This window comes from Lycorma delicatula, chromosome 7 (genome assembly GCF_047948215.1).
Source record: "Lycorma delicatula isolate Av1 chromosome 7, ASM4794821v1, whole genome shotgun sequence".
In the NCBI taxonomy this organism is placed as follows: Eukaryota; Metazoa; Arthropoda; class Insecta; order Hemiptera; family Fulgoridae; genus Lycorma; species Lycorma delicatula.
This window is the reverse complement of record NC_134461.1, coordinates 122,475,997-122,490,277: the sequence shown is the minus strand read 5'-3', so window position 1 is coordinate 122,490,277 and position 14,281 is coordinate 122,475,997. Positions and strand designations below refer to the sequence as shown.

At 30.1% G+C, this 14,281-nt stretch overlaps 1 protein-coding gene across 1 annotated transcript; it reads left to right on the top strand.

Annotated features, from left to right (window-relative positions):
- Positions 1 to 2,466: 2,466 nt before the first annotated feature.
- Positions 2,467 to 13,165, top strand: LOC142327877 (uncharacterized). Its single transcript, XM_075371238.1, has 3 exons — positions 2,467 to 2,472; positions 10,269 to 10,397; positions 12,123 to 13,165. Exons 2-3 carry the CDS (start codon positions 10,395 to 10,397, stop codon positions 12,642 to 12,644), a joined length of 525 nt encoding a protein of 174 aa, XP_075227353.1. The 5' UTR covers positions 2,467 to 2,472; positions 10,269 to 10,394; the 3' UTR covers positions 12,645 to 13,165.
- The last annotated feature ends 1,116 nt before the right edge of the window (positions 13,166 to 14,281 follow it).

The following is a 14,281-nucleotide window of genomic DNA, read 5'->3' as shown; positions in this document are numbered from 1 at the left end:
AATCTGATATCGAATCCAAGACCTTTGGTGTATTATGTAGCAAGGAAGTACGCTTTCTGTGACACGGTCGCGGCGACATTACATTTTTATTGTTAATTACAATATTCGATTTTTTTTAAATTTCTGCTTTAAATTAAAATAAAAAATATTTAGTAAAAAAAAAATTATAAAACCGCGCACCCCGAATGTAATTTTATATAAATGTGCAATCGTCACGTTTATGTGCGCGGTTGTAATTATATATATTAATTGAATATTAGGTAAAATTAAATAATTGAAAGCCTCATTCATCATTATCCTTTTATGTACCGTTAGCTATGTTCTTTAGCTAACACGAACAAGTGAATTTGAAAAGTTGTATTCATTTATTGCGTTGTTCAATTGTAAGTTATCACGGTTAATAAAAAATAAAAATGAAAAAAAAAAATCAGAACAAAACTTTTGGCTAAATTTTTGTCGAAAAAAAGTTAATAATAAGTCTGACCATCTAACATAAAACCGACCTTCTGCTTTGATCTGCAGAACATAATGAAAGTTTCAAGAAAAGTGAGAAAATATTTGTAAAGTATTTCATACTAAACAACAAAGGCAATTTATCTTTCTAAAATAGATAGCTAATTTATTAATCACCAAATGTAGACACAGGCAAAAGGTTTTGTTATTAACAGAAATCTAAACAAAAAAAACAGAACTTCAAACAAAAAAACTAGAATATTGATACCCGAAATAATTAATAAGTACAGCACATTTAAATAGAAATACGTAAATAAAACGTTTAGTCTACAAAAGATTCAGCAAAATCCCTGTTCTAGTGTATCGGAACTTACTTGAAACCAAATTATTTTAGTTACATATTTTTATAAAGTAATCTGTACTTAATTTTAATTAAAATAACAAGAATAAAAATATATTTGACTAACCTAAAAATAATGATTTTTGCAAATGGTAACACGTTTAGTTCATTACATTCCCATAAGTTAACCAATAATCACATTATTTGTGTACCATTTTTCTTATTACAAAATATTATTATTTGAAAGAACTTACCTAGTTTACACGTAGAATTATTTTTTAAACGGTTTTCTAGCTTCACGTAAAATACATCTAATATACATCTAATACGATAAATACAATAATAAACATTTGATACGATTTTTAAAACAATAACACACTTACAGAAAAGAAATAAAGCATTATTTACTGTATGACAACGTTATTCGTTAACAACACTTTTAATAGATTAATAAATTACCAGAAATAAAATGTAAGCTAATATTTAATTATGTAAGATTTGTTTATTTTTTCTACATCGCTGAATATAATGGAAACAGCTAATAATATAAACAAATATAGTTTTTCATCACCGTAACACACATTTTGACACACGTAAATTTTACGGATAAATAAAATATGATATATTTTATTTATCCGTAAAATTTACATAAATTATTGCTTGTTATAGTATTCGAATTATTTGAGAGATTTTCGTGTTAGAAGATTCAGAGATTAATTATGGTTGAAATTAAATATAATGAGATTACTGTTTATTAAAACGTCGATTATTCGAACCTCCATATCTCAAACATTATGTGACAAAAGCGGTGACAAATCTGAGAGAAAAATAATTATAAAAATGATGAAAAAAATCGCTTGTTGAACCATTTATAGACAAAATTTACATTAGAAAAATTGAACTTTGTAGCGATCAAATCGAGTCTAAATTTATTTGTTTTTTATAAGGACTAGCGTGCAATTAGTAACATCTCTAAGTGTTATTGCGCTTATTTGTATTACAGATGTGCTGGGCTGTACTGTGAAATACGGTAATCGACTTGATATGAGGTAAATTTGGAAATAATCGTTTTATATCATAATCCCCATGTATTAAAAAAATATTCATTAATATTTTTTTATCATATGTATTAAAAGAAATGATCCTGTTGTGTTTTTCTGATTGATTACTCTAGAGGATACGGTCTAAGTTGTAAAATTGTGTTGCAACTATAAAATATGCGTGAGTAAATTATTTAAGTTAAATTGAATACTAGTAAAAAGAAATAATTGAAAACCTTACTACCGTTTGGATTCCTTTGTTACGTTCCTTTATTAACGTGTATATACGTTTTAAAATTTGGTTTCAATTATTTTTTATGATTATAAGTTATCAAATGTTTAAAAAAATTAATATTAAACTGTCGGTCGGTCGCTTGTTCTGAGAGGTGCATTGTAGGAAGAACAGTTTAGATGGAGTGGTTATTTTCACAATTTAGCTCTGGCGGTTTGAAGAAATTAGTTGTTGTAGGGGTGGGGGTGAGACTGAAATTACGTGCGTGCAGAGAAAAGCGTATGGATCCAGCGGCCATCTTGGGTTGATTGCACAGTTTCATTTAGTTTCTCATGTCTGTGGTCAGACTTAACTATTAATATTATATCTTATACGTTTATTTTAGATAACCCTCGTTGTTGGTCGAGGTAAGAATTTTTTATATATAAGTTATTTTAATGTAGATTAAAGTAAGGGTCATTATTTTTGTTTGCCTATTGTATCCAAACTTATCACGTAGTGAATTTTAAAATACAATTTGCACTCTCCTATTTTTACAAAATAAATTAACTATTTCGTATACGCAAACGTTTCTGACTTTGTTTTCTATTTATAATATCGGCGAAATAATATCTCAAAAATAAACAAACAGAAACAAATTACGCGACTGGTTATAAATTTTAGGCTAATCGAGCATAATAAAATAATTAACCGAGGAAATAAAATTATTGTACGATCTAAACGTACTGAACTCTGGGGTAAACAAAGTACGGTTTATGTGTTAAAAACAGTTTTATTATTTTAGATAATTTAACATTTTTAGTGGCAAGTTGAGACTGATTCGTTACACACTTTCTGGACCCAAGCCTAGAATCGAACCTCGGATCTTCCATACACAGACAAGTACGCCTTTTCCATCGATGAGGTGATAAATTAATTTCTAGTTTTACTGATTTCAATTACCAAGCGATATTTGTAGTTTTTAAAATAATATTGCTTTTCTAACCTAGAAAAATAATTTATTAAAAAAATGTCAAGTTCATGCTACTACAACTTTTTAATTAATCTGAGCAATAGACTACAATTTTTTTTAGATATTTTTATTTATTTTTTATTTACAGAGATAGTACTTAACAAATCCACCTTAACCAGACCAGATTGTTCATTAACCTAACGCAATACTTCAATTACTGTTAATTATTAGGACCACTGGACACATCTTCTGCATCATTAACATATTTAAAGAAATCCTAGTCGCTATAGACTAGGTGTTCAGACTCAAACATTGATTCTTCTTCATTATGCTTATAATTAAAAGAATTGCCCTTCTTCTTGTTAAAATATTAAGTTGTTACAATTCAGTCAACAGCTGACATTTTCTTAACATCTCTTCTTATAAATCTGTAAAAATGTAAACTATCTCGTTCTTCTTACTTTTTTGTAAAAGTAAATAAATTTGAATATTCAGCTAGCCTATTTTATCAGCTGATATTTTATTTTAGTAATTCATTATTAATGCACTGTTTAGGCTAAATTTAGAGCTCTTACTGTCAACATACACTCTTGTATCTATTTCAACAATGTAATATAAAATTATTTAAATAACATGTGATGATGGCCATTATTAGTTATTAAAATTAATATGAACCAGCAAGTTTATTATGTACCTTGGTATTACACCAAAACAGGTTAGGTTAATTAACATATTTTGGTCCTCTGACCAGGGATATATTGAAGGTTCTACAATTCAATACTTAATTCATAATTAATACCAGGGAAAGGATAGTGGTAGTATTGCAACAATTCATAACAAAAGCAATTGCTATACAAAGAGGGTACTTTCATTAACTTATTTAATTGTGGAATAATTTCTTCAGCTATCTAAAATTGTTTAAACTGGGATAGTGAGCACAATCATGTTTTTGGTATTTTAAGGTAGTTGAAACAAGTTTTACAAATTCCATTGGTTTCAAGATATTATGGAGATTTTAATGTCTTTTATTCATTAACAATAAACAGAAATTAAATTTACAAATACCTTTTTATGATGAAATATTATTTTTATTATCAAATATTAATGTAAGGTTTTTATTGAATTTACCATTTTGTTTCAATTAATCATTTTCAACCGGTTATGAAGAATGATAAACATCAAAGAAAATAATTTCATCAATATTGGTCTCCTTATTTATTTAGAAAACAATAAAGAAAAAACATTCTTTGGAAATTCAATATGGGCAAAGAACAGTTAATAATGAATTAAGTTTATAAGGTTAACAATTAAGTATAAACCTGATCTACTATTCATTTATACACCAGTATGCCAAATAATTTATTAAAAGTTGAATATCATTCATTTTATGGGTTACAGAGCGATGACCTAACAACGAATATTCTAATGCATATAAGAGTTTGGTACTTAAACGTATTAACGCCACCGCAGCTACAGCTGCTGTTTAGGTTATCTTGACTTTGTGTACTGACAAATCGTACGTATATCAAAATAACCTAACTAAATATAACCTTCGCTCGCCAACCTCTTGTAATTAACATTAGATATGCATAATATATACAACTTATTAATAATATAACCTTAATGTTATAGCACTGAAATTCAATTAATGTTAATCCACCGAAATCCAATTGACTACTTTGTTTTTAAATAAAGCTGTGGCGTAGGTGGTGTAGGTTATATTTAGTTAGGTTATTTTGATATACGTATGATTTGCCAGTACACGAAGTCAACATAACCTAAAGCAGCTGTAGCTGCGATGGCGTTAATACGTAAGTACCAAGATTTTTGACAGGTTATTTTCAGTGTTCAATAAAGATCTCAAATGACTATGAAAAGGTAAAGTAAAGAGATGTTCACATCAATCTAGGATTTAAAATATGAAATAGGTGCTGTGTTGCAAGACATTGTTGCAACACAGCTTGAATTGAAATTCTATTTCAAATGGAGTATCTTCTATTAGATTAAGTTAAAACAAAGAAAGTAGTTTATTTAAATTTATCAATTATATCTGTTCATCTATTAAGCAGTGTAAATTTAATTGCAGTTTGATCATAAGCAATTTCTTAATGATACATCATTTGCTGTTATTAGAAATTATGATATGCTTCAAAGATTTCTTAATGTGGATTCTAGTTATGACATGTATTATAAATTTGACATTATAATTAATAATTTGTGACTAATTATAATTTATAAAATTAATTTATAATTTTTGACATTATTAATGATTAAGTTTTATTAGTATCGTGTCAAAGATTTATTGATTATATTAACAGGACATCACATAATTGTAGATTTTAGATTAGAGTGATCAAACAATCTTTAATAGTATAGAGATGATCTGATTATAATTGAATGTTATTTTGGTAAATTTGGAAGTTTGCTAGGTACTTTCAATAATGAATCTTTTGATTTCTTATTTATAAATAATACTGTGATTCAGTCTGTGAAATTTTGAAATTCTTCTTGGCATGCAGGTGTTTAAAATCCTGATCAATTCTTGTCATGCTTTTTGTGTTTCACTACTAAGGCTTATCTCAAGCTTTGTCTTTCTAACAAAGCTATCCATCTGGAATTACTATCTGATTTTACTTCAGTTATTTATTGCAACCTTTAAATTGATTCATATCAATTAGCAGTATACCTACTCAAGTCTTTTCTCACAACAGTTCTGACAAAATTTATTGTTCATAATATAATTATTGATCATTATCATTCAGCTATTATACAGCTATTCCAGCTGCGGTGTAATACGTTGGTTGTGGTAATAGCATACACTAATTGCCAGATAAATTATGGATAGTTTACTTAATTCACTTACACATAAGAATGTATAAGAATAGTAGAATAATCTTTGTAATAATGTTGTACATAATAAATATATTCTTGCACACTTGTACCTACAATCTATAACATGATGCAGGAGGTGTATTTGGACGATTTTTTAAGTAATTTATTAAAAATCCTGTATTTTAATTTTCGTTTCCTTCTACAGTGAAAAAAAGACGTTTAAGCTAAGTTTATTTTACTCTCGCTTATATAAGATCACTCGGACTTTCATGCATAGTATTTGGAAAAAGTTCCGTTCCGTGTTACGGTATTTTTTTTTTTTGTCTTCAGTCATTTGACTGGTTTGATGAAGCTCTCCAAGATCCCCTATCTAGTGCTACTCGTTTCATTTCAGTATACCATCTACATCCTACATCCCTAACAATTTGTTTTTCATATTCCAAACGTGGCCTGCCTACACAATTTTTTCCTTTTACCTGTCCTGCCAATATTAAAGCGACTATGCCAGGATGCCTTAGTATGTGGCCTATAAGTCTGTCTCTTCTTTTAACTATATTTTTCCAAATGCTTCTTTCTTCATCTATTTGCCGCAATACCTCTTCATTTGTCACTTTATCCACCCATCTGATTTTTAACATTCTCCTATAGCACCGCATTTCAAAAGCTTCTAATCTTTTCTTCTCAGATACTCCGATCGTCCAAGTTTCACTTCCATATAAAGCGACACTCCAAACATACACTTTCAAAAATCTTTTCCTGACATTTAAATTAATTCTTGATGTAAACAACTTATATTTCTTACTGAAGGCTCGTGTAGCTTGTGCTATTCGGCATTTTATATCGCTCCTGCTTCGTCCATCTTTAGTAATTCTACTTCCCAAATAACAAAATTCTTCTACCTCCATAATCTTTTCTCCTCCTATTTTCACATTCAGTAGTCCATCTTTGTTATTTCTACTACATTTCATTACTTTTGTTTTGTTCTTGTTTATTTTCATGCGATAGTTCTTGCGTAGGACTTCATCTATGCCGTTCATTGTTTCTTTTAAATCCTTTTTACGCTCGGCTAGAATTACTATATCATCAGCAAATCGTAGCATCTTTTTCTTTTCACTTTGTACTGTTACTCCGAATCTAAATTGTTCTTAAAATCATTAACTGCTAGTTCCATGTAATGATTAAAAAGTAACGGGGATAGGGAACATCCTTGTCGGACTTCCTTTCTTATTAATATATACAATAAATATACAGAAAAACCAAACTTTCCGTATTCGGTAAGACCGTCTACTACCCCTTCCTGTACTAATCCCTCGGATTTAGATTCACCTTTGATAAACATGTACATATCACCCATTAAAAAAGTAAATACCTGCTTTTTGAGAGGAGAGGTTTGAACACTCAGTCCTGAGTTCGATTTCCGGTTTGATTTCACGATTATTTTTTTTATTTATTTATTTTTTTTTCTTCAGTCATTTGACTGGTTTGATGCAGCTCTCCAAGATTCCCTACCTAGTGCTAGTCGTTTCATTTCAGTATACCCTCTACATCCTACATCCCTAACAATTTCTTTTACATATTCCAAACGTGGCCTGCCTACACAATTTTTCCCTTCTACCTGTCCTTCCAAAATTAAAGCGACTATTCCAGGATGCCTTAGTATGTGGCCTATAAGTCTGTCTCTTCTTTTAACTATATTTTTCCAAACGCTTCTTTCTTCATCTATTTGCCGCAATACCTCCTCATTTGTCACTTTATCCACCCATCTGATTTTTAACATTCTCCTATAGCACCACATTTCAAAAGCTTCTAACCTTTTCTTCTCAGATACTCCGATTGTCCAAGTTTCATTTCCATATAAAGTGACACTCCAAACATACACTTTCAAAAATCTTTTCCTGACATTTAAATTAATTTTTGATGTAAACAACTTATATTTCTTACTGAAGGCTCGTTTAGCTTGTGCTATTCGGCATTTTATATCGCTCCTGCTTCGTCCATCTTTAGTAATTCTACTTCCCAAATAACAAAATTCTTCTACCTCCATAATCTTTTCTCCTCCTATTTTCACATTCAGTGGTCCATCTTTGTTATTTCTACTACATTTCATTACTTTTGTTTTGTTCTTGTTTATTTTCATGCGATAGTTCTTGCGTAGGACTTCATCTATGCCGTTCATTGTTTCTTCTAAATCCGTTTTATTCTCGGCTAGAATTACTATATCATCAGCAAATCGTAGCATCTTTATCTTTTCACCTTGTACTGTTACTCCGAATCTAAATTGTTCTTTAACATCATTAACTGCTAGTTCCATATAAAGATTAAAAAGTAACGGAGATAGAGAACATCCTTGTCGGACTCCCTTTCTTATTATGGCTTCTTTCTTATGTTCTTCAATTGCTACTGTTGCTGTTTGGTTGCTGTACATGTTAGCAATTGTTCTTCTATCTCTGTATTTGAACCCTAATTTTTTTAAAATGCTGAACATTTTATTCCAGTCTACGTTATCGAATGCCTTTTCTAGGTCTATAAACGCCAAGTATGTTGGTTTGTTTTTCTTTAATCTTCCTTCTACTATTAATCTGAGGCCTAAAATTGCTTCCCTTGTCCCTATACTTTTCCTGAAACCAAATTGGTCTTCTCCTAACACTTCCTCCACTCTCCTCTCAATTCTTCTGTATAGAATTCTAGTTAAGATTTTTGATGTATGACTAGTTAAACTAATTGTTCTGTATTCTTCACATTTATCTGCCCCTGATTTCTTTGGTATCATTACTATAACACTTTTTTTGAAGTCTGACGGAAATTCCCCTTTTTCATAAATATTACACACCAGTTTGTACAATCTATCAATCGCCTCCTCCCCTGCACTGCGCAGTAATTCTACAGGTATTCCGTCTATTCCAGGAGCCTTTCTGCCATTTAAATCTTTTAATGCTCTCTTAAATTCAGATCTCAGTATTGTTTCTCCCATTTCATCCTCCTCAACTTCCTCTTCTTCCTCTATAAAACCATTTTCTAATTCATTTCCTCCGTATAACTCTTCAATATATTCCACCCATCTATCGACTTTACCTTTCGTATTATATATAGGTGTACCATCTTTGTTTAACACATTATTAGATTTTAATTTATGTACCCCAAAATTTTCCTTAACTTTCCTGTATGCTCCGTCTATTTTACCAATGTTCATTTCTCTTTCCACTTCTGAACACTTTTCTTTAATCCACTCTTCTTTCGCCAGTTTGCACTTCCTGTTTATAGCATTTCTTAATTGCCGATAGTTCCTTTTACTTTCTTCATCACTAGCATTCTTATATTTTCTACGTTCATCCATCAGCTGCAATATATCGTCTGAAACCCAAGGTTTTCTACCAGTTCTCTTTATTCCGCCTAAGTTTGCTTCTGCTGATTTAAGAATTTCCTTTTTAACATTCTCCCATTCTTCTTCTACATTTTCTATCTTATCTTTTTTACTCAGACCTCTTGCGATGTCCTCCTCAAAAATCTTCTTTACCTCCTCTTCCTCAAGCTTCTCTAAATTCCACCGATTCATCTGACACCTTTTCTTCAGGTTTTTAAACCCCAATCTACATTTCATTATCACCAAATTATGGTCGCTATCAATGTCTGCTCCAGGGTAAGTTTTGCAGTCCACGAGTTGATTTCTAAATCTTTGCTTAACCATGATATAATCTATCTGATACCTTGCAGTATCGCCTGGCTTTTTCCAAGTGTATATTCTTCTATTATGATTTTTAAATTGGGTGTTGGCAATTACTAAATTATACTTCGTGCAAAACTCTATAAGTCGGTCCCCTCTTTCATTCCTTTTGCCCAGCCCGTATTCACACACTATATTTCCTTCCTTGCCTTTTCCAATGCTTGCATTCCAATCTCCAACTATTATTAAATTTTCATCTCCTTTTACGTGTTTAATTGCTTCATCAATCTCTTCGTATACACATTCTACCTCATCATCATCATGGGCGCTTGTAGGCATATAGACGTTAACAATCGTTGTCGGTTTAGGTTTTGAATTTATCCTTATTACAATGACTCTATCGCTATGCGTCTTGAAATACTCCACTCTCCTCCCTATTTTCTTGTTCATCACGAAACCTACTCCTGCCTGCCCATTATTTGACGCTGAGTTAATTACTCTAAAGTCACCCGACCAAAAGTCGCCTGATTTAACATGGAATGACGTGTATGGTAACTATGGTAAATATATTAGGTAACGTTTTACAAGTGTTTCAAAACCTTGCAAATTAAACTCGCCTAATAATAATTTAATTGTGGCAACACAGTTAATGTGTATGGTGAGTGAATTGTAGATACATTTATTTTAATTTTATAAATTATACAAATAATCATAGACATATTTACTTTGTAGCATTAATTTTTTGGTTTTTATTACAGCAAGTAGATTTAGTACGACTGAAAGAGGAACCGCTGTATGTTATTAATGTTGATATTGAAAAAGATCCTTTAGCGATTGAAGAGATCGACTCGGTTAAATCAGAAAATTTAAAAGTTGAAAATGAAATGGTAAGTGTATTAGATTTTGTATTCCTTGGAACACCAATTACCCGGATGGACCTTTGCAAGGGCAAAGCTGGATAACTGGAAAGTGTAATTTAAAAAAACAGTTATTATACATACTGTAAATATCATTTTAATGTTTAATAGGTAACACTACGGAAAAAAGTATAAAGAAAAATAAATGTATTTCAGTAATATTAAAATAAAATTTTGAATATATGTACAGTGTAAGAAAAAACTGTAAAGCGGTACTAAAAATTCAGTGTGTAGAAATCTTCTTTTATAATTAGTTTAACAAAGGCCTAAATATACACATTGTTTTTGCTAAATGAATTAAAAAAAGTCAGTTACAAAATCCAGTAGAATAAAGATCGATAAAAAAGTTCTTTTGAAACAAGTATTTATTTGAATAATCTTTAAAATTTTCTAGTAATGTATTATTTATTTTTTTTAATTACCTAGTCCAAATTTAAGCATTGTAGTTAGTTGGACATCTGGAAAACTGGTGCTTCACTGTGTTAACTTTTCATTATGTAAATTTTGTATTTACATGTCAGCTCTATGACGCCATTTTTCCCCCTCATAGCTGACACTTACTTTGACTATGTTCCTTTTATTCTTGATTACTGTATGGAGTTTTCGGTACAACAAATTAGACGGTTGTCTTTAATTATCCCAAATGTAAGAAAAGTATTCTCATCGCTAAATAAAATATTATTAGGATTGTTTTCAATACGGTGATTACCTCTGCAGCAAACTGGTATCATTGGCGGCAATCATTTGGTTTAATGTGAAAAAGCGGTTGTAATGTACACTTGTAATGGAGCGTTTATGACCGATGTTGTGAACGGTAGAAAAATGAATCTTCAGTCCGTAACTAGATCGCATAATAGACTTATCTGGCAGTGAATATATCGCTTACTTGATCCACAGTCTCTTAACTGACTGAAACCTTCTGATGATTTCCGGTTTGTGAAACCCATCTTCTGGTCTCTTAAAGTCATATCTTTGGAATACAATAGATTTGGATGTAGGAAAATCGACATTCAATTCGGTTCATACAAGCCGTTGAATATGCATAACCGATTGAAAGCAAGGCATAAACTGAACATTTTTTGTGCGGGCTCCACATCTTGATGGACTGCAATTGCATTCAATTAGGTTTGTCTGCACGTGCATATTCTACTGAATCTGAAAGTATACTGAACAAATCTTTGAGATATATTCTGTCATTTGGGCCTACATTTAAGAGATTACAGTGACGGATTTCTTAAGTGTAGGCCATTAGTTTTGGATGCTTTCAGCCCAGACATCCTGTGTGTACAAAATTTTATGAATATGAAACGTATGGGTTTGTAGGTCTGATCAACATGTATATAGATAAAACGTGAATAATAAATATATTTACGTGTTATAAATTTGCCAAATAGTTTTGTTTTCCTAAAACATGCATATGATAATAAAATTTCAGCAAAATGTGTAAATATACCGCAAGATAAGTGAAGTTCCTTCTTATAACTTATAAGATAAATTAACTCATTGATGATTAATTGATATCCAAAACCGGATTGATTATGAATATATGTTTAAAATATTCAATTTTTTATACATATTTAGTGGCTTTTTACAAGATATAATACTTAATTTTATTGTAATTCAACTTCAATTTTATTGTAATTTTTTACGTTATTCATAATTACCTTTGAATTATTAGTTATTTTTAATTTACAGGTTATTATTGATAAAGGCACCTACAAGGGAAGTACTAAGAATCGGATTACTCATAAGAGGTGTGTAAATAATTCAGTATATGATGGAATTATAAAAGAAAACTCCAATGAATATAAGCGTGCATACGGTGATGTTACAATAGAAAATTTAGTCAAGGATATAAATAGTGAAAATAAGATACTTACGCAGAGTGATTTTAAAACACATCTTATTACACGTAACAAAGAGAAAAATTATGTATGTAAATTTTGTCAAAAGTCATTCAATTATAAATGTTATTTAGGTAGACATGTTAATATTCATAAAAATGAGAGAAATTATGTTTGCAACTTTTGTCAAATGTCATTTAATTTTAAAAGCAATTTAAAGAGACATCTTAATAGTCATATAAAAGAGAAAATTTATATGTGTACATTTTGTCAGAAGTTTTTTAATCAAAGATCTCATTTAAAATCACATTTAAGTATTCATACTAAGGAGAAAAATTATATTTGTAACTTCTGTCAAAAGTCATTTAATTAGTAAATACCATTTAGAAAAACATCTTAATATTCATACAAAAGAGAAAAATTATGTTTGCGACTTCTTTCAAGAGTCATTTAGTACTAAATACCATTTAGAGACACATGTTATAATATTCATAAAAATGAGAGAAATTATGTTTGCAACCTTTGTCAAATGTCATTTAATCGTAAAACCTATTTAAAGAGACATCTTAATATTCATACAAAAGAGAAAAATTATATTTTTACTTTTTGTCAGTAGTCTTTTAATCAAAGTTTTCATTTAAAATCGCATTTAAATAATAATACTAAGGAGAAAAAATATATTTGTAACTTCTGTCAAACGTCGTTTAATAATAAAAATCATTTAAAGAGACATCTTAATATTCGTACAAAAGAGGAAGATTATATTTGTAATTTCTGCCAAAAGTCATTAATCGCATTTGTGATTTTAAAAAACACATCTATTTCCACTCTAAACAAAAAATTAATGTTTGTAACATTTATCAAAAATCTTTTAAGTTTTTTAAGCGTGGCACTATCGGTATATAATATTTTTTGTACATAGAAAATCTTTTAATAAAGTTATATTTTAGAAAGACATTTTAACGTTAATTAGAGAATCATTATGACCTTTAAAAATCTTATAGTAAGAAAATTGATTAAGGAAAAAACTAATAGCATATAGACATTTGTAAGTATAAAAGACTGATTATTTGACTTCTGGTAGTTAATATAATGTTCTATAAAAAAAAATAAAACCTTCATTCCTTTTTTCTGTGTTGAATTTCGTTATCTTTCGACATGTACTTATTTTCTAAACTGTCAGTTTGCAATGATTTATTGATATTTAGTATTTCTAACATCTTTATTTTCTTTCCTCAAAGTAGTACTTGTCAATTAGAATTTTCCTTATTGGTTTTTCAATATACAAAAAAATAATAAAAATGGCAGAATATATATCTGTCTGACTGCAATCTAAATCAGAATTTATCTTTCATCTTCTTTTACTTGTATTATAACTAAATGATTATTCTATTGTAGGATGTAAACCCACCAGGTAGGTCAAGTGGTGAACACGTCATCGCAAATCAGTTGATTTCGAAGTCAAAAGTTTTAAGGTTCAAATCCTAATAAAGACAGTTACTTATATGAGGAATTTGAATACAAGATCGAGGATACCGGTGTTCTTTGGTGGTTGGGTTTCAATTAACCACACATCTCAGGAATAGTCGGCCATAATGATGATATGTATGAATTTACATTCATACATATCATCCTCATTGATCCTCTGAAGTAATACATTACGGTGGTTCCGGAGGCTAAACAGAAGAAGAGAATATAGATTGTAAATAACTTTTCATTCACTGTATTCTACACTTACTTTTAAAATGATTACTTCTGGGTTAGATTTTCACCTACCTAAAAGTAAGCGTTTAAATTTGTTTGCTTTTGTATGCACAGTAATATTTGGTAATATTGTGCTCAGCGGGTGTCACATCGTTTGTTATCGATACGACGACTCGCCGCACGACCCTTTAGCTCAAGTATCCTGCATGCTTCAGTAGCTCGCAATTCATCCTCCGCCCACGAGCCTTCCTCGACCAGCAGGAGACAACCGTCAGCCAGGTTGTTGTCTTCCAGGTGAGTTCTGAA